The sequence below is a fragment of the Podarcis raffonei genome, chromosome 3 (genome assembly GCF_027172205.1).
Source record: "Podarcis raffonei isolate rPodRaf1 chromosome 3, rPodRaf1.pri, whole genome shotgun sequence".
In the NCBI taxonomy this organism is placed as follows: domain Eukaryota; kingdom Metazoa; phylum Chordata; class Lepidosauria; order Squamata; family Lacertidae; genus Podarcis; species Podarcis raffonei.
The window spans coordinates 23,917,483-23,938,294 of NC_070604.1; the positions used below are offsets into that span (position 1 = coordinate 23,917,483).

Here is a 20,812-nt window from a genome sequence, read left to right on the forward strand (position 1 = left end):
AGCAGGAGTGGATTGAAACAGTACTGGCTGTAACACCCTGTTCTAGTTTACTTTTCTAGCACAGACTAGTTGCGTACTTGTCTAGAATGACTTCATTTATTCATTCTATCAGAAATTTACCTTGATATACAGCTTTGAATCCAGGTGAGCCAATGCTGTCATCCGACTGCAAATGGAGCCACATTTGGTTGCTCATGCTCACTATGAGATCAGGGACACTAGAGCCAGTCAGCCTGTAGATAAAAGAAACAGTAGCATCATGCACAGACACAAGTGTGACGCCTTGTCATATCTGCATTATGCTCTTCAACTTGTGTCTTCCAGTTACAGAGTGATTGCTCCACGACGACTCCAGGTTTGGGAGTGAAATGTCACGCTAGAACAAAGATGCTAAAGGAGGACCTGCCAGTTATAAGAGCTCTATGAAGTCACGGCAGGTAGCGAGTGATATGTTTGCATGTTGAAATCAGAGGCTGGCATGAGTCGAAAGTGTCAACTCAAATGGCAGGTGTCGGAGTCCACGGTGAAATAAGGCAACTTGTAGACAACACAAGATTGTCAGCAACAATCTGGGTAGAGATAGCAATTACTGGATTTTATTAAGGAAGCCAGAACATTCTGTTCTCTCAAGAGAGGAATGCGGCGAAAGCAATTGTCCTTATTTAAATACCTCCGCAGGCTACTGGCTTTCTACATTATGTGCACTTTCCGTATGAAATCTGTGACACTTAATGGATGCATCTAGCAGCCTATACCACCACTCTTTTGTTGCACCATTTGCATCGTGGAAGGAGCTCCTAAACTTTCTGCAAACATTTTTTTTAATAAAAAGAAATCCCACTAAGAGGGAAGTCACTCCCTCTGCCCTGAAAAATTACCATTAGCATAAGCCCAAAATGCCAATGCAAACCCCATAGAAGTAATTGTTCCTGAAGGTAACTGAGGTAGCCTGTGCTCTTTGAACATGCTCAATTTATTGCCCAGTGTGGGTCTCAAACCCACAATCCTGAAATTAAGAGTCTCATGCTCTACCAACTGAGCTATCCCTCCAACTATCACTGAAGTCCCAATGTCCTTGTGATGAGCACAATAGTTAAAATAAAGCTGTACATCTCAATACAAAAGGCAGTGAGTGCTCTTCCTCAACACTGAAAATTATGGGTCTTGGGGTGCACCCAAGCTTACTTTTTAGCTAGAGTTAACAGCAGGCCTTTAAAAATATTAAGAATAAGAAGCACTAGTTCCATCTCCAAAATCTGGATGTGCACAATGTTAGCTTTTTAAATATATATATATATAATTTTATGCATTAAGTGGTTTCACTTGTTTTTCTTCCTGTTGTTGTTCCATCCCAGTTCCTGCTCTGTGAATGTACTTTCCAAAGAGTCTTTAGACTTAAAAAAAACAACAAAAAACTGCACAATTTAAGCTAAAAATGAATTTTTAAAACGAAGTAGTAAAAGTGGGGACCCTTTCTTAGAGAAGTTAATACAAAGAGTAAAACATCAATGTTATTGTGTACTTACACATACAACACTGTTCTGGTATCTCCCACTTTTCCAGCGTCTCCTACTGTCAGGGTGTCGTATCCTCTTTCTAGCTCAAATTCTTCAAAGGCAAGCTTTATGACCTGTTAGGATAGGAAAGGACCACATTTGTCAGCTGATCACATTTTTTGCAACTGTGCTTTACACTGTAGTATCGTTATTTTGGGGGGCGAATGATAATTTTTGGAAAAAAATTCAGTGAGCGGTTCAAAATATATAGATTTGGGTGTGATGAATTCAAATATGCCATACCAATAATAATTTTTTTTCTAGGACAGCATTTGGCTTGGTAAGTCTACGATTGGTGAAGAAGCACATAAGCCGGTTTTTGGAAAACCAAAGAAATTTAAGTTCACCTTCTAAAAATGCCAGGTAATGCTAAATAATACAAATACTAATAAATTCTGTTGGTCCTGTTGGCATCTGTCTGTCTTGAGAGACATTGGGGTGCATCTCTGGGGATGCAGGCAAATGCTAAGGAATAAACCCTACACAAATCCAGAGTCGAGTATCTGAGGTGGTTGTACGGTGTCTCCTTCCAGCAACTCTTGCAACAAAGCTGGTGTCAAACCTATTGCTCTGCTTTCATTTGGACCACATCAGCAAGGCCAGAGGGCAGCCCAGGAGCTCCACACACACTGTCGAGGCTTGTACCATGGAAAGGTCACTTAGGTGCTGCTAGTGCAGCAAAAACAACATGGAAGGCAGCAGTTACAGTGGTACCTCGGGTTAAGAACTTAATTCATTCTGGAGGTCTGTTCTTAACCCAAAACTGTTCTTAACCTAAAGCACCACTTTAGCTAATGAGGCCTCCTGCTGCTGCTGCGCCGCCACTGCACAATTTCTGTTCTCATCCTGAAGCAAAGTTCTTAACCCGAGGTAATATTTCTGGGTTAGCGGAGTCTGTAACCTAAAGAGTATGTAACCCGAGGTACCACTGTATTAGTTAAATTATATTAATAAATAATATAACTGCAAGTACATGGCAATCTTTTTTTTTAAAAAAAAAATTGCAGTTTAACACACAAGCTACTTATCAAGCAAAAATACATTTTATTAATTTAACAGAACTATCCTATGAATTCCCAAGTCATGTTACAACTTTTTAACACCCCTCAATTTTGGAATTTGGAAGCTGAAAAAAATCAACATGCTCTAGTGTAGTATACATTTAACCAAGCTGGGAATATTTAATAGTGCAGCAGTGTCTCGGGTATAAAAGTTTTTGATAGAAAAAGAATTACTATCTTTTAAAAAATAATAGAGTAATAAAAGTAAACACAGAGAGAAGTATCTGTCTCTAGGAAGTCTTTGAAAATTAATGTTTTACGGTTTGCAAGACTACAGAAATATAAAATGAAATATATAATCATTAAAAGATTTGTAGTTTTATATTTTTCTGCTGCTCACATCATAGCGGTATACATTTTTATAAAGCTCTGGACATGCAATTGTATGTAAGTTCAGAGATTAGTAGATAGTATACCACGATCATATGGAGAACAGAAAAAAGAATATCGTATATGTAAAATAACTTACCATTTAAAAGCAAAATGATTTTACAGTATATTATAATGTAATACAATTTAATAAATCAGGTGAAGGCATTTATCAGTTTCATGTGAAAGAAAAGAAGGGTTTGAATAGCAGGATCAGGTATTAGCACCACAAGGAAATAAATGTCTTATCATTATTTAAACCAATTCAAAGTTTTGTTGTCAAGCTCATCATGCCCTGAGGGACGTGATGCAGCGTCCAAATGACCAGGGAATTATAATCAAAATAAGATGTCCTGCATGTGGTCCAATCCAAATGAGAAACTAGGAGGCTGGTAACAAGATATTCTTGGTAGTGGCATACCATCTATGGAACTTCCTCCCAGGAGGCTTTCCGTCTGTCCACAGATTTTGAAGCCAAACTTCAGCAAAAAGAAAGAAACAATGCTGGTTGCAACAAATATGGGTCAGAACAGACCTTGCTAACTTTCTACATCCCTTATTGAAATTAAACTACTTTCAACGGGTCAACAACAATGGGTGTAGCAGTGGCTATTTTCAGGCTCTCATAAGAGCAGGATGTCAACAAGAGTTGTTCAAATATGCTGGAAGTCAATGAATCCCTAAACTGCTTATATATAGTTCAAGAAACTCTTAAACTCTTAAATTGTGTGATCATTTGTGAGCTGAATATCATATGTGTGCATTTTTCATGGTTGGTGGTGGGGTGATAACTCTAGTTTTCTCCCCCTCTCTGCAGAGCGAAGCCATTTTAAAAACACAAACAAAATACCAATTTTTCAGTTCGTTGCTGCCTTTGCTGAGCAGACATATGTTTCAAAATGACTGATGTGATGTGCTTTCATAACAATAATATAATCCAGAACCACAGTAACTGTGCACGGGTGAATATTTACAGTTGTATTGAAGAAGATAAAAAAAAAAAACTAGAAATAATTTTAATAGGATCCAAAACATGCTATTTGTGTAATAGTTAGTTGGCACAAAAGAAAAGAAGTCATTATAAAATCAAATCACATACAAATTTGTTTTGACCGTATGCCAGAGTTCAGTGATCTATTACGTGTGGACGTTTTATCCTTTGTCTTTGTAAACCTGTTACACTCACACTTAATTGTTTCAGTGGAAAACAACTTTAAAGGCAATACTACAAAGGTTTAAAAATACATTTTATACCCTTTCAAGTCCTTAGGTGAGGGCAATGATTAACATGAAAAATACTTTTTATGTAACCATGGTTAAAAAAGAAACATAAAAAGTAGCTAGAGATATGAAAATCCAGCTATTCCCTCTCAATAGAAGAAGAAAAAGAAGAGTTTGGATTTGATATCCTGCTTTACCACTACCCGAAGGAGTCTCGAAGCGGCTAACAATCTCCTTTCCCTTCCTCCCCCACAACAAACACACTGTGAAGTGAGTGGGGCTGAGAGATTTCAGAGAAGTATGACTAGCCCAAGGTTACCCAGCAGCTGCATGGGGAGGAGCGGGGAAGCGAACCCAGTTCACCAGATTATGAGTCCACCACTCTTAACCACTACACCACACTGGTGTAAAGATCTTTACATTCGAAGGTAGCATCCAATGCCATCACACTGTCAGCACTAAGATTTCCACTTCTTGCACATAACTCTCCCCACCACCACCACCACCTCTCCACGTGTACAACCTGTGCCCTTCCAAAATAACTTTCAGAGAGTTGGAGAAAACTTCAGAACAGGGAGGAGAGAGGGAGAGGAAGGTCCACTTCACAGTCAAAACTCCCAGAGGCGTGGAATGTTTTTGGCTTCATGGGTCAGATTCTTACCAGGAATTGGTATTATTGGCCAAATGGGGCAGGTAGGTGGGGCAACCCACCTGCCGATCACATGATGTTACAGGTCCTGGCCAGCTGTCAACCTCCCTTGCTGGATTTCCAAGCGCCCACTGTCACTGAAAGAACCCTGAGAAAGAGTCTGCAGCAACAACAGCAAGAAAATGGAACAAAGGGGAGGCTCTCCCCCCCTTTTTACTCGGACTTCCCTATTCTACTTGCAACCCCAGGGATGGAAAGCAGCAGCATGGGAAGCCTTTGGAAACCCTTTGTTTTTTTTATAATATTTTTTATTACGTTTCTTTCCAAATTTTATACATTACAAACAAAGAGTTTACAAGAAACCATTTTTTTTTTTTTTTAACAAAAATCCCAAATTGGACTTCCCCACCCCTTCCGATTCTGCGTTCTTTATATTAACAATGTCAGCAATTTGTTACCTTATGTCATACCTTATTGTAACTTTTACATGTTATGTATCTATATTCAATGTATTATGTCAGAATTTTTATACCTTTAAAATAAACGTAACATGTTCAATTTCATATTATCTCCTTTTCTCTTTTATCACTTAGTTTACTATTTACTTAATCATAATTGCTAAAGCGTATCATTTTCAAATCATGCACCGTCTTAAGATTCATACAGTTTGTAATACTTTTGCAAGTAGTCTTTAAACTTTTTCCAGTCCACCTCAATTGTTTCTACATCCAAATCTCGGATTCTGCCGGTCAGTTCAGCTATCTCCATGTAGTCCATCAACTGCGTCTGCCATTCCTCCAGCGTGGGTAAATCTTGTGTCTTCCAGTTCTTTGCGATGAGTATTCTTGCTGCTGTACTAGCATACATAAACAAAGTTCTGTCCTTCTTTAACACTTTCTGGTCTACCATGCCCAACAGGAAGGCCTCTGGTTTCTTGGGAAAGGTATACCTAAATACCTTTTTCAACTCATTGTAAATCATTTCCCAGAAAGCCTTAACCTTTGGGCATGTCCACCAGAGGTGAAAGAAAGTCCCCTCTGCTTCCTTACACTTCCAACATTTATTGTCAGACAGGTGATGTATCTTAGCTAACTTGACTGGGGTCATGTACCACCGGTATATCATTTTCATAATGTTTTCCTTCAAGGCCGTGCTGGCCGTAAATTTCATTCCGGTGTTCCATAACCTTTCCCAGTCTTCAAACATAATGTTGTGTCCAACATCCTGTGCCCATTTAATCATAGCAGATTTAACTGTCTCATCCTGTAAATTCCACATAAGCAGGAAGTTAAAGCGGAAGTCAAGCCTCTTCATAAACAGATAGGGGACCAACAAACCTATCTCTCGTTGGTGGAATTGAAAAATCGCGAGACCAACCTTAGACTAAGGGCAGTCCCAGAAATTGAACAAGAAGATTTGAAAGGACTTTTGACAACAGAGTTTACAAAGTTCTGGGACTTAAAAGAAGAAATTGATTTTAAAATTGTATCGGCTTTTCGGTTGGGAAGATTAGTAAGAAAAGATAGATCCAGAGACTGCTTAATAGCTTTGAGATCAAGGGAGGAGAGAGACAAAATACTAGGCCTACACTTCAAAAACCCAATTGTGATACAAGAGAAAAGGGTGGAAATTTATCGAGATATTCCTAAACAGTTATTGGACTTGAGAGCCACCTACTCAGATTTGGCTAAGTTATTGAGACTCAACACAATTCCTTATAGGTGGGAGTTCCCACAAGGGCTATCATTCACCTACAAACAGAAGAAGGTTAAAATAAGATCACCAGAGGACTTACAAAAGTTCCAGCACGACCACGGAGAAGACCTCCAAAAAGAAGCAGCAGCTAATTGGCCTATACCCAACCCAGGTGGAGCAATACCTGCACCTTCGGAATCAGAGGAGAAAGAAGATACACCGCTCTAGGTGGAGCAGAATAGTTCAGGATGTCTCTGCGGCTACTCAGTTGGAATATAAATGGCGGAAATTCCCCGGAGAAAAGAAGGAGGTTATTTCACATATTGAAGAAAGAACAATTGGACATTATTTGCCTACAAGAAACCCATGTGACCAGGCTCCACAGGAAGGTTTTGGTAAATAAAAGATTAGGCCAAGAATTTATTTCGTCTGACAAAGTAAAGAAAAGAGGAGTGGTGATCTATGCTAAGGAGAGCCTGATACCCAAATTTCTATTTAAGGATGAACAAGGAAGAATTTTGGCAATCGAAATTCAAACCCAAGGAGAAAAAATATTGATATTAGGAATTTATGCCCCAAATGACGGGAAATCAGAATTTTTCAAGAAGCTGCATGAGACGTTGCTGGACTATCTGGACTATGCTAACATCATAATGATGGGAGATATGAATGGAGTGGTGTCTACACATATGGATAAGTCTTACAACCAAAACTTAACATCTGATGGCAGACTGCCCAAAACTTTTTTCGAACTGACTGACAATCTGGATTTGATCGACATATGGAGGACAAAGAACCCCCTAGGTAAAGAAGGAACTTTTTTCTCTGAGGCCCACCTGTCTTGGTCAAGGATCGACCAAATCTGGACCTCCAGGGGGCTGGCACCCAAGACTAAAAAGGTGGAAATCTGCCCAAAAACATGCTCCGACCACAACGCCTTGAAAATAGAACTTAGATTAACTCAACCCGGTTCCTTCAGATGGAGAATGAATGACACACTACTAAGAGATCAAGAGATTGTGAAAAAGGCCCAAAAAACATTAAAGGACTATTTTGAGATAAATCTGAATACTACAGTTGAAAAAAGAACGATCTGGGACGCAAGTAAAGCTGTTATGAGAGGGTTTCTGATACAACAGAATTCAATCAAGAAAAAACTCTGGAACGGAAAGAAGGACAAAATATTGGAGAAAATACACCAAGGAGAAAAAAAACTGAGAACCAAACCAAAGTCCAAGGAGGTGCTGAGAGAAATTAAATTCCACCAAGCAGAATACTCAAAATTGATCAATCAGGAGATTGAATGGAAAATAAAACAGATGAAGCAAAGATCTTTTGAATCAGCAAATAAATGTGGAAAGCTGCTAGCTTGGCAGCTGAAAAAAAGACAAAAGCTAAACACGATAACAAATCTAGAGATTGATGGAAGGACCGTACAGAAACCAGAAGAAATTAGGAGGTGCTTCCACAGATACTTCAAAGAACTGTATGCACAGGGGCCCCAGAAAGAATCAGAGATAGATCAATTTTTAAAGATAAATGGACTATCAAAAATAACTCAAGATAAAAGATCAATCTTGAACTCTATAATAACCACACAGGAAATTGAAGGTGCCATTCAGAATATGCAACTAGGCAAATCTCCAGGCCCGGATGGACTTACCTCCAAATATTACAAGGTTCTGAAGGACTATTTGATACAACCTTTGTTGGAGGTGTGTAACCAGATTATGGATGGGAAGAGGGCACCAGAAACGTGGAAAGAAGCCTTCATCACATTGATACCTAAGTCAGAATCTGAAAAGACTCAGCTTAAAAACTACCGTCCCATCTCACTCCTAAATGTGGATTACAAAATATTTGCAGACATTTTGGCAAATAGACTTAAAAAAGTCTTAAATGAAGTAATTCATAAAGACCAAGCTGGCTTTCTCCCTGGTAGACATTTATATGAGAACACTAGAAACATCATTGACATTTTAGAACTTTTGCAGACTAACAGGAACACAAGGGCGGTGTTAATCTTTATTGATGCGGAGAAAGCATTTGACAATATATCTTGGATGTTTATGAAGAAGAACTTGGAGGGGATGGGAGTGGGACGGGGGTTTGAGAATGGATTACATGCAATCTATTCAGAACAAAAAGCTAAATTAATAGTGAACAATGTGGTGACGGAGGAATTTAAAATTGAAAAAGGGACACGACAAGGGTGCCCTCTATCCCCTCTGTTATTTATTTCAGTCCTGGAGGTGCTATTGAATATGATCAGAGAGGACCGGTTGGTACAAGGGATAGAGGTCGGAGTGAAACAATATAAACTGAAAGCTTTTGCAGATGACCTAGTTTTGACACTGCAGGAGCCAGAATCCAGTACAAAAAGAGTTCTCGAACTTATATCTGAATTTGGTCGGGTGGTGGGATTTAGGTTGAATAAACAAAAAACTAAGGTTCTGACCAAAAATTTAACAATTACAGAAACAGAGGGGTTTCAGAGAGAAACAGAACTGAATGTGGTTAAAAAAGTGAAATACCTTGGGATCTATTTGTCCTCCAAGAATTTGAACTTATTTAAGGATAATTATGAGAAATGTTGGTTGGAAGTTAAAAAGGATTTAGAAATTTGGTCAAGATTGAAACTTTCCTTGTTGGGAAGAATTGCAGCTATAAAAATGAATGTGTTGCCGAAAATGTTATTTTTGTTTCAAACCTTACAGATCGTGGACAGAGTGGATTGCTTTGGAAAATGGCAGAAGGATATATCTAGATTTATCTGGCAGGGCAAAAAGCCCCGAATAAAGTTTAAAATATTAACAGATTCGAAAGAAAGAGGGGGGTTTGCCCTGCCGGACTTGAGGTTGTATTATGAAGCTGCAGCCTTCTGCTGGCTGAAAGATTGGTTTTTGTTGGAAAACACCGATGTCCTAGATCTGGAAGGTTTTAATAATGCTTTTGGATGGCACGCATACCTATGGTACGACAAGGTTAAAGCACATAAATTGTTTAAAAGCCACATTGCCAGAAAAGCAATTTTTGCAGTCTGGATGAAATATAAAGACTTACTAGAGAGTAAAACTCCGAGGTGGCTATCACCAGTGGAGGCCAAGGCCCGAAAAAGACCCAATATGGAGGCCTATTGGCCGAAATATTGGGAATTGACTGAAAAAATTGGAGACAATTGGAAGTTGCAGAGCCAGGACAAACTAAAAAATAAGGTGCGAGACTGGCTACATTATGCTCAAATTCAAGAGGTTTTCAAAATGGACAAAAAAGTTGGTTTCCAGGTGGAAAAGTCGAAACTAGAGACAGAATTGTTAGAACCAAAGACAAAGCTGTTATCTAGAATGTATAACTTGCTGCTTATGTGGAATTTACAGGATGAGACAGTTAAATCTCCTTTGGAAACCCTTTGTGACCCTACCCCACTCTCCTTTGCACACTTTGTTGGAGGTGTAAAGGAAAAAAGCAGAGAGAACTGCAAAGCCCTTGTGCCAGGGATAGGACAGGTTGGTGTGGTCTCCCCAAAACAGCCGATTGAGTAAGTATGTTGAATACTGCCTGTCTTGAGTAAGTATGTTGAATACTGCCTGTCTTGAGTAAGTATGTTGAATACTGCCTGTCTTGAGTAAGTATGCTGAATACTGAATGCCTTTAGCTGTAATGGGACAGATTTCAATCTATCATCAATGAGAAAGGAAATGAAAAGTTTTGTTTTGGTGGCCAAAAAGGTCAGAAAGACGACCCTGGACATTATAGCAGTGAATTGTAAGGAAGACGCAGAGATCTAAAGAGAGACTATTATTTGTGGCACGACACCCCTTTTACTTGTATTTATTTTTGATTCAGATTTGTCATGGCCACTGGCTAGTACAATAAAGTTATTTGGACTGGATTAAAAAGTGTTTGTGGAGCTGATATGCATAATTCAGCAGTAACGTTTAAATCACTGATAGTAGTTCTTTTTCGTATTGAAATGCTGTTCCTCCCACTGAACTTTGATTATCAAAGATAATCAGTCATTTCGGATATTAAGTGACGCAACTGATATTTACTCACAATTTACATGTTCATTCCACCAATAAATTTTACAACTAGTGCAAAGTCTCCCCCAGAGGTCCAAGGTGCTACTCATTCTAAGCCTGACATTAAAAAAATAAAAATTGTAACAGATTCTACCATATGACCTTTTACATTTGTCCTAAAAGTAATTATCACTGGACTGAGAAACACATGCAAATTCTGAAGCATAATGTAATGACTTCATACTATGAGACAGGCATCATCATAAGATTCTGTGACGAAGCTGTGTCTTAGAAATTTCATAATGTGCTAATTAGTAACAGTGACTTGAATCCAATGGAATGACGACGGTATATGAGTGGTGCAAGAGGCTGCTGAAGGAAGAGGGTGGTGATGAATCTCTTCTCTATGAGCTGTACTCCACCCAAAGTGGTTAGTATCCAAGTCAGAAGTTGTTTTTTAACAAATTATACTAATTAGCATGCTGAGATTTGCTAACAGAGTACATTCTTACAGGTATTGCAGTAGCTCAGAAAGTTGCATCTAAAGACATTTCAAATGTAAAATGTGTATTACAAACAGCATAAGCCATTAAAATAATTTGAATTACACTCAAATGTCAGGAGGTCAGAAGGAAACTAATGGAAATTAAGCCTTCCAACAGATCTGACGGTAACGTTCAATAGAATTTGCAGAAAATGTACATTGCGCGTTGACTCTGGTGTCAACGTTAACACTACTTTATCATAAAAAACCACAATTGATAATTTAATAAGTTCTTTTTGTGACTTCATAGCTTTAAAGCTCCATTGCTCTCTACCCCCTGTAAAAATAATTTTTCAGCTGAATGCAGCGATTGTGTCATTACAGGTTCAATTTTGCATATCTTTAAATACCACATATTAAATATATAAAAAAGGTTTTTCTTCCTGGAAGTGCAGTATTACCAGCACAGAGCAGACAAGAGTGCACTACACAATACACAAAATATGCATTGCATTATGACAAAACATTTTCAATAATACCAGTCCCACAAAACATAATGGATCTGTAGGTGTAGTTTCTTTCAAGAGAATTATAGGTTCTTTCTTTACCATTCATTTAAGCTGTTGTTTAAAAAAGGGGGGGGGGGAGGAGACCAAATGCTGCTCACTCCCACAGGCCATTTGGTTAATCACACACAGACAAAGACACAGACACAGACACATCTTATTCTTGGCTATATCTTCTCTCCATCAGATATAATCTCTGCAATGATTGGCCTTAAGTGTTGGCAGTAGATGAACACTACAGGAAGTTTGCTTTGCTTGTTTAGACCTTTAAAGCTCTCCCTTAAATAAATTCAGACAAGACTCAAATTTTGGTTTGGTTTTGCAGAATTTAGGCCACAACTTTACTGATTACAGCAAGTGAATGGTTGCATAGGCTCTGGTTCAACTAGCTCCCTGCACCGTTGAAGGTAGCGCTGACCCAGGGCACCAACATAGGTCAGCCTAGGGTGAACACCTGGATAAGCGGGAAGTTGGGAACAGGCTATCTCTTCCACCCAAATGCCCCCCTGGACTCAAGCACGGGCACAACCCCCTCTCAGGGGTTGACCAAACCATGGAGTCCCTGGATTCCTTTAACGGAATACCCTTCACATAGGGATGGCGAGTTCGTTCTCCCATCCCTATCACCTGAACCAGAGCCTATCCACAACCTTACAAGTTGTGATGATTTGCTACGCGGCAGGCGAAACCCAAATGGCACCAACCAATCAGCCAAGTGGGGGAAATTCCTGCTGTCCCCCTGTGCCAACGACAGATGACACACAACAACATAGCAAGGACAAGTGTACAGCCCTAAATATAGGGACAGGTGGGCGGGTGTTCCAATGCACGCACTAACAGAGGAAGCTCTCGGTCACGTGCATAGGTATATATAGGTCCCTTGATCCATTTAGCATGCATCCCATTGGCCTGATTAAACCCAGCATCAAGGGACATACCAATTTGGGTGTTGTGGCTAATCAATCAAACCCACCCACAACACAGGGTTTGGTTGCCCGGTCTCACCGCAACACGTGCCCTCTTGAAGGGAGGACCCGATTTGTAGTTTTATAAGCTCCATCAGGCCACAATGCTTTATTCAAGTCATTGTACTTCTGCAACTTAATATACAAAGCTATTTGCCTGAAAAGCACCTTTCAACAGCGGACTTCCACTCCACTTGTTGCACTCTGTGATCTGGTTTGCTTGCACGCCTCCTCCTCCCAAAAAGAAGAAAGAAAGAAAAAAAGAAGAATCCCGAGAATTAAAAATTCTCTATCACAGAGCTGCCATTTCCAGCACCCTTAACAAACTACACCCACACTAAGCTCAGCTGCCATCGACAGAGTAAGTTATAAGGTTCCTAAAGACAGTATTTAAATAGGGACTTCTCCCTGTTAGAGAAACTCACTATCTTGGCTTTAGGATAGTCCTATTCTGCTTCCAGGTTCATAGACATTAAGCCAGCTGAGCTCACTATTAGATAGAAATATTATAATCCAGTGATTTCATTTGAATTATAGCAACAGCAATGTTTTTCTATGGCTAACACAGTGGAACAGATTTCTTGAGTTAAGAAGTGGCCCTCAGAATGAGTAAGTAGTACTTCCCAGTGTTACTCAATTACTATGTAGCACTACTACTGCTGCTGCTGCTACTAATTTTATTATTTATACCCCACCCATCTGGCTGGGTTTCCCCAGCCACTCTGGGTGGCTTCCAACAAAGTATCAAAATACAGTAATACATCAAACATTAAAAGCTTCCCTAAACAGGGCTGCCTTCAGATGTCTTCTAAAAGTCAGATAGTTGTTTATTTCATTGGCATCTGAAGGGAGGGCGTTCCACAGGGAGGGTGACACTACTGAGAAGGCCCTCTGCCTTCTCAATATTGTATAGAATATTGTATGTTATATTAGATGGGAGACAGTTTATTTATCACCATCTACTGTTTTGTTTGTTTGCTTCTGGACTGTTATTAATGTGGGGCATAACATATCAATTCCTGCCAACCTAGCAGTTCGAAAGTGCAAGTAGATAAATAGGTACCACTCTGGCAGGAAGGTAAACGGCATTTCCGTGCACTGCTCTGGTTCGCCAGAAGCGGCTTAGTCATGCTGGCCACATGACCCAGAAGCCGTACGCCGGCTCCCTCAGCCAATAAAGCGAGATGAGCACCGCAACCCCAGAGTCAGTCACGACTGGACCTAATGGTCAGGGGTCCCTTTACCTTTACCTAGACCCAAACAGTCAATATCCATCAGCTAGCTCTAAGATGACAAGAATGCAGGTCAAGGGTGGTTGACCACATTTCTCCACTTGTCCCTTTACCTTATAACATAAATTAAATCATAACATAAAAACATGATATGAAATAATTAAACATGAGAATATTAGCTATGTAAAATATTAGCTATGTAAGAAAAACCCGAACAGTAAAATGCTACAGCAGAGGTACAAAGATACTGAGATAAAATTAAAAGTAAAGAATCATTGAAGGAAAGGCCTGGGCAAAAAGGTTTGTTACCCGGAGAAGCCTAAAGAACAAGTAATAGCACCACACAAATCACAGAAGAAAGAGTGCTCCAGACAGCAGAGACAACCATGGAAAATGGGTATATTTCCTGATAACCTGGTGGTCAAACACTCCTGTATACGAGAAGTCAATCTTTCAGGTAACCTGGTTCCGAGTGTCATACGTCAATGAAAAGACCTTGAACACAGTCTGACAGCTAATTGGCAGCCAATGCAGTTCTCTCAGTACATGTGTAATTCGTGTGTATCCAGATACTTCACTTAACAATCTGGCCACAGTGCTCTGCACTATTAATAGCAATAAGAAATACCAATCCCAAAAATGTATTATCTGGGGAATCAATAATGTATTTTGAGTATCACTGCACAAAATAATTTATACAGCATTTGCACTTTGTAAATAATTGGAGAAGAGGGTTAGACATTTATTTGCTTGGGTTACAACTAGGGTTAGAATTAGTAATTCGTCTATGTAAAATGGTCCCTGATCAGAGAGTAGTTTCATTTTTGCAGGTGTTTTTTGCCAAACCAATTTGTTCTTGGCTTTTTTTATTTGCTAAGGAACAATAGCCTATTCATTGCTCTTTATTTTCAGTGTATTTTCAATGTTCTAATTTTCATATGAATTCATATGAATTTTCATAAGAATTCAAATAAAATGAGACATTCTAAATTCGCTTTCGATAAGCCTAAAAGGACGCACTTATACTTAGCTGTATTAAAGTAATGATTAATTCAAGCCTTATATTTATAATAATTTATAGCATCAAAGTGTAATAATTTACATAAAACACAAAGCAATCAACTAAATGGGATAGTTTGCTTATTATCATCCCATCTCAGCTCTACCTGATTTCAACATTGGGAGAAAGAAAAAGTTAATAAATCTAACAAAGAGTCCAGTGCTTTCAATCATAAAATAGTCCCCTTTAAATCAGCTCTAGTTAGGAAAGCCATGATTTCATAGGAAACGCTCCAAGTCTATAATGAAGGTATCCTTCATTCATCCAACGTAACATGGAAATTAAAATCAGTTCACCAGCAAATGTGGCATTACCCTGAGTGCATGACACTTCACATAAAACAAGTTCCCCCAGCTCAGTAGTAACGTCAGACCATAACTCCTACATCCTCACCACTATTCCAGAAAACAAGGGCAATATGGATTCCTTTCATACTATTTTATCAGTGTAACATGGGAGGGCTGCACCCAGAAGTGGATTGTGTGCCTGAATGTTAATATCTGAAGGAACCTTAAAATCCACCTTAAAATAGAACCATGAGCCTTAAGAACAATTCATTTTAAAGAACGTGATGCTGGTTTTTTCTCCTCTTACCCTGTTTTGGTACCTGCTTTACCCCACTTTTCTTGACCTTCACTGATGCAAATAATTTCTGATGGAGAATGTACAACCCAGTTTATTGTTCTCAAATCTGTGTCGTGTTTTGTGTAATATAGGCAGTATCTGACCATGTAACAGTACATTGGGATACCTCATAGGCTAATTCAAACTCTAGTCAGCCTGCACTGGTAAACAGAAGAGTTCCTCTCAGCTCACTTAGACATCATCTGCAATGAATATGCAATGAAGATGTTCTGCATTAAAATGTAAAGAGAATGGTGGAACGGAGTGGCTGCAGTTTTCCCCCTGCAGTATTATGTGACTTACTTTTAAAGCAGGGTTTTGTGATTTATAATTATTGACTTCTAGAAAATTATGTAGTTTTATTTAAGAATGTAATTTACAAACAATAAAGCAACATCAATAATGTGAAGTTTGGCACACATTGGTGACATCAAAGGGTAGATTTTAGAAATGACTATTATAAAAATTAAGGCTGCTATTCTATGTAGAATGACTTAAACATAATTCTATTAGCATTTATTTTAGTTCAAGGAGCCATTTTCCCTCAGAAGTGTAATGTTTGTGTTATTGAGAGGGAGGACAGTTGAAAAATGGCAATGAAAGACAGCATGTCTATGTTAACGATAAGGGGGTTAATAGAATAGTAGGTGGTAATGACAAGCATACGTTCAGCTCACTGTCAAAACAACATTCTCACAAATATTTACAAATATGCAAATATATGTAATTACAGAAAAGAAAAGAAAATGCCTTTACAAGAGGGCAACTGGGTTACAGCTGCATATTTTATTCCTTCAAAGTGGTGTAGGTTGTATGTATTCACATTAAAAGACAATGTGATGTTTTACAATGCTGAAAGTACACAGAGAAAACTAGGAAAGGAGAAACAATAAGCTCTGCGCAAAGCATATTTATTGTATTAGTTTGTTTGAGCATAGAAATAGGGCTTCAAAAACCAGTTGCCGTAACACAATATGCTTTGTTAGCTTGGAACAGCATTAAGGAAACATTCTTTGAAATTTTGAGAAGGCTAGGGTGTATGAAACAGGGAAAAGAATGAAATATGTTATTTTTTAAAAAGAGTGGGAGGCAAAAGAGAAGATTGCATATAGTACGTCGCAAAGCTAAATAACAGAAAATTTCTCCAGCTATCTAGTTTTTTACAGTCTTGGGGGGGGGGGGCAATGTGTTCCAGGAATATGGCATTATTGTATGGAGCTATGCAAATGAAAACATAGCTTTTACTGAAAAGTATATGCATAAACAATGAAGCCGCTTTTTAGCCATAGTTATGTTTATAGCATTAAATAGGCACTACAGTAACATGAACACAAATATGGTGTCAAAAAATATTCTCATAGTATGGGGTGGGGGGCAGGGGGTGTAACAGTTCATAATGTCATTTTTGGATATCATCCTATACTCATTTACATGGGATTATGCCCCACTGAATTCAATGAGGTACTTCTGAGGAGGCATGTATAAGATTAATATAACAAGTCTCTCATGATGAACCGGAACCATTTTAGTGACAATAGGACATAAAGAAGTATAATTTGAAAAGAAATAGCACTCTAATGGGGGGGGTACTTTTTAAAAATATTTCTTTATAAGTTTTAACCTATTTTTAATAGGTTTTCAGTAAGTTGCAGGAAAGCAGAAAGTGAATATAGAAGGAATATAAATTCAATTCCTGCAGCAATAGGTTTGTCTGTTCACTGTGTATATTTACCCAAATGTGTGTGTACGTACGCCATCAACACACAGGCATGAGGGATGCGTTAACAAACAATAAATAAAGAATGAGAGAATAGATAATGAAAAGGTACAATGTATCTGGGACATGGGTGCCAATTTGAATAAAATATTGGGGGACCCAGGTAAGCCTTGCCCTGCATAATAGATCACAAGACGTGGTACACCCCCACATTTGAATGGCACTGCCTATCCTACCCATGGGGGGGGCTCTCAAATATTTTACTGGGGAGGCAGAAGGGACCTCAGACCCTAGGAGTTGGCTGCTATGATCTGGGGGGGGGGGATACAAACTCAGCTGTAAGGTTTACTAGGGGTTGCTCGTGCGCAAGCAGGGCGAACCTCTCCCTGGCTGGCTGCTAATGTAAACTTTATCTGTCCGGAGAGCCACTCACCCGTGGCCGCCTCAATTGCTGGCAGAATCCGTGAGTGGGCGTTTCTTAAACTTCTTCCAGCATAGAAGCTCCTTGACGCCCAGTCTCCACCTTCCCTCTCTGCGCGAAAGCCTTCTGCGCAGAGAGGGCGTGGGCAGCAGAGGGCCCCTTCCTTCCCCACTTGTCCCAGGCAAGGAGTCGTGGGACCGCCTCGCCATATCCGACTCCTGCACCCCCTCTCCACTGGAGCTGCATTTATTCTCTTCCCCAGAAGAGGAGCTGCTTCTCCCAATCCCTGGAGGCTCTCTATAATCCCTCTGGCTTTTGCTCTCTCCCTCCGGCACTGATGGCAGTTCCCTGACATCAGCTCTTAAAGACATGTTAAGAGAATTAGTTACAGTGTGGGAAATCGAACATGAGACCTGTAACGTATGAGAGAAATTTGGGGTATTGACATTTAAACCACACTAAAAACCACAACTCAGGGGTGGGGGGAGATAGGAGCCTGTTTCAAATGGTATGATACTGCTTTACATATATAGTGCAGATGGGGTCTAAGATGCTCAAACTTTCTCAAGAATGATTGACTGAAGCAGTAATGAAAGCAGAGAGACAGATATAGCTCAGATGAATAGAGAGCCTGCCTTCTGAGATGAGATTAAAAGAGCAAGTTTAACCAGCAACAAGTAGGCTGAGAGGAAATACGCAGCAAATACTTCAGGATGATGAATACAATGCGTGGGAGATATATATAAATGTTGTAGAAACAGAGAGAAATTGATAATTGTGTCCCATAAGCACATGGCTGGCAACTGTGAAGAGAGAATTCTGAGTTAGGTGGCACTTTGGCCTGATACTGCAGGGCTTTTCTTATGCCCATATGAAATATCTATTAATCAATGAATAAATAATGAACTAAATGGCCTGAAAACTGAAATTTGGGAGTACCTTTGGGAGTACTATCTGTGATCAGGGTTTTATTTTTCCTGAGTTGGTGAAAACGACCACACTGTCGTAGATGGGATGTAGATGGAGTGGACTGCTGTTAAACAGAGTACAGCTATTTTTACATAGAAAGAGAGGTAGCCTTACTTGCATCGTTTGATTCTAAATGGATTTTCATAAGAAGGGCTGTGAAGGAAGAAGACTGACTCTTAGAACATTTTGCTTTCCCCTGTTGGATTGTTACAACATGCCCTCAACCACATGTACATATTGTACCAAACTGACACATATTTGGGCCTGAGCCTTTACTACCTGCCATTGTTGCAGCCCCACCACTGCCCACAGAATTTCCAATCCTAATTCCTTGTCTCCTACTATTATGTTGTAAGCACTGACCTCATCCAAGACAAGGTCTTGTAGCTGAATGCTGTAAGAGAGAAGAACACTAATGTTGCTTCAGGAACAGTCAAACTTAGACGGAACCTTAAATAGGAGTGTTAAATGTTTATACGTGGGGAAAGTTGGATCTAAAGTAAGATAAGCTGCTTTCTTACTTTTATACATTTGACCAAGCTATTCTTTCCACTATTTTCAAGTCTGCTTGATGTAGCTAAAAAAGTAACTTGTATTCAAGTACATTTTCCCTAGTGATTTAAATCAGTGATCTATTTTGGGAGTATGGAGTCTCCGAACTAGGATTTCAACAACCCACTTGCCTCCATGAAGCAATATAAAATTGAAACAGCAAAATAAATTCTTGAAAGTGCATGAACGCCAGCATATATCCTCATTTGTTTTGCTTTTATTTGGTGCAAAGAGAATGCTTCCTTAATACAATAAGAAATTTATATGGTTAAAAAGTCGATGCACACACAATAAATATCAACAGATTACTTTGGAATGAATATATTGCTACATTTCCTGTGTTGTACAGCGACCACTATTGTGATTTGTAATGTTCCCCGAGCAACCTGAGTGAATTAGAACTCTGTAGTCACTTTAAGAACGTATGTTGTTGTACAAGGCTCAGTGTGTAATTCAGTGGAACTTTTTAGCCTATCCATATTTCATTTGCCTGTGAAGCTATACCATCCATTCTGTATTCAGTTAGTGTTCAAGGACAAATAGAGAACTTGAAGTGTGGTGGAAGAGAGGAAGATGGAATATTTTTGTAGGATACATACTATTGGCATTAGTGTCAGAATGTCCCCATTTTTAGAAGCTACTCCTTCAAACCCATTCATATTATCAAGGCTATCATAAGCAACAGCTACATGAGTCAAACCAATGAATCCATCACATACTGTACATAGCATCTATAATTTCTAAATTTTGAGATAGGTCATTTCCCAGCTACTATAGGGTCTAATGATAGTTCCATCAGTTGCAGAGCATCTCCCATATTTCACTGGGAACATTCAATTTCACTGATACAACTGCAAAATGCAATTAGAGATGGCGAGGAATTCGTCTGGTCAGCTTTTTGCAGCAGACCAACACAATTTGACACCAGTCTTTGCTGTGCCTCATTCTCAAAGGAAACACAAACACTGTATAAGTGCCTGGAACCCCTGGAATCTCACACTGCTCAGAGATTGGGATGGCGTGTAACAATCTGCTGAAATACTTCAACAATGTGATCTACAAAAATAACCTACCTGCACCTGGATCGACCATGAACAGTCCATAAAACTGAATGGCTGTATTTCTAGTGAATTAACAGCAATCCGATAGTTAATTGCAACAAAGGGACAGACACCATGATACCAATGAAATGGTTGCTGTATCCGCTGCATGTTCAGCCCAGGAAAGAGGATAAACAGACAACCAGAAATTACAAAAATGGCAAGCACCCCCAGAATCCCTGAAAACATCACCAAAGCCACCAATCACATGCTGTCCATGCACAGAAGAACACAATGAACATATTCTCCGTGTACGCCCTTGCACCAAAGTGCCCTTCACTTAATCAGTCCCAGAAAGAACTGCACCACTGTCAAACACAGACACCCCTACAGTCAGGGTTTCCAGCCACATTACAAGCACTATTCTAAAGCACAACACAAAAATTCAATTCAATTTGGAGCATTTTGAAACAAAAAGGAAGGAATGAGAGGTTGCAGCACTGAGCAGCCATATTCCTCTCTCAGCAGGACAGCTGCAGAAAGCATATCCAGATAAAGGTTCAAGACCCACTAAGGGAGAAAAATACCAAGACTGAGAAGGAAGAGACT

At 39.3% G+C, this 20,812-nt stretch overlaps 1 protein-coding gene across 2 annotated transcripts in view; it reads right to left on the minus strand.

Moving 5' to 3' along the window:
- The window catches only part of CSMD1 (CUB and Sushi multiple domains 1), a 949,519-nt gene that overhangs the window by 241,834 nt on the left and 686,873 nt on the right, over positions 1-20,812 (minus strand). For both annotated transcript variants that reach the window (XM_053380819.1, XM_053380818.1), the window contains exons 11-12: positions 1,527-1,630; positions 121-233 (exon numbers count right to left, since the gene is read on the minus strand). In XM_053380819.1, the coding sequence (XP_053236794.1) occupies positions 121-233; positions 1,527-1,630 (217 nt within the window). The remainder of the gene's footprint in view (positions 1-120; positions 234-1,526; positions 1,631-20,812) is intronic.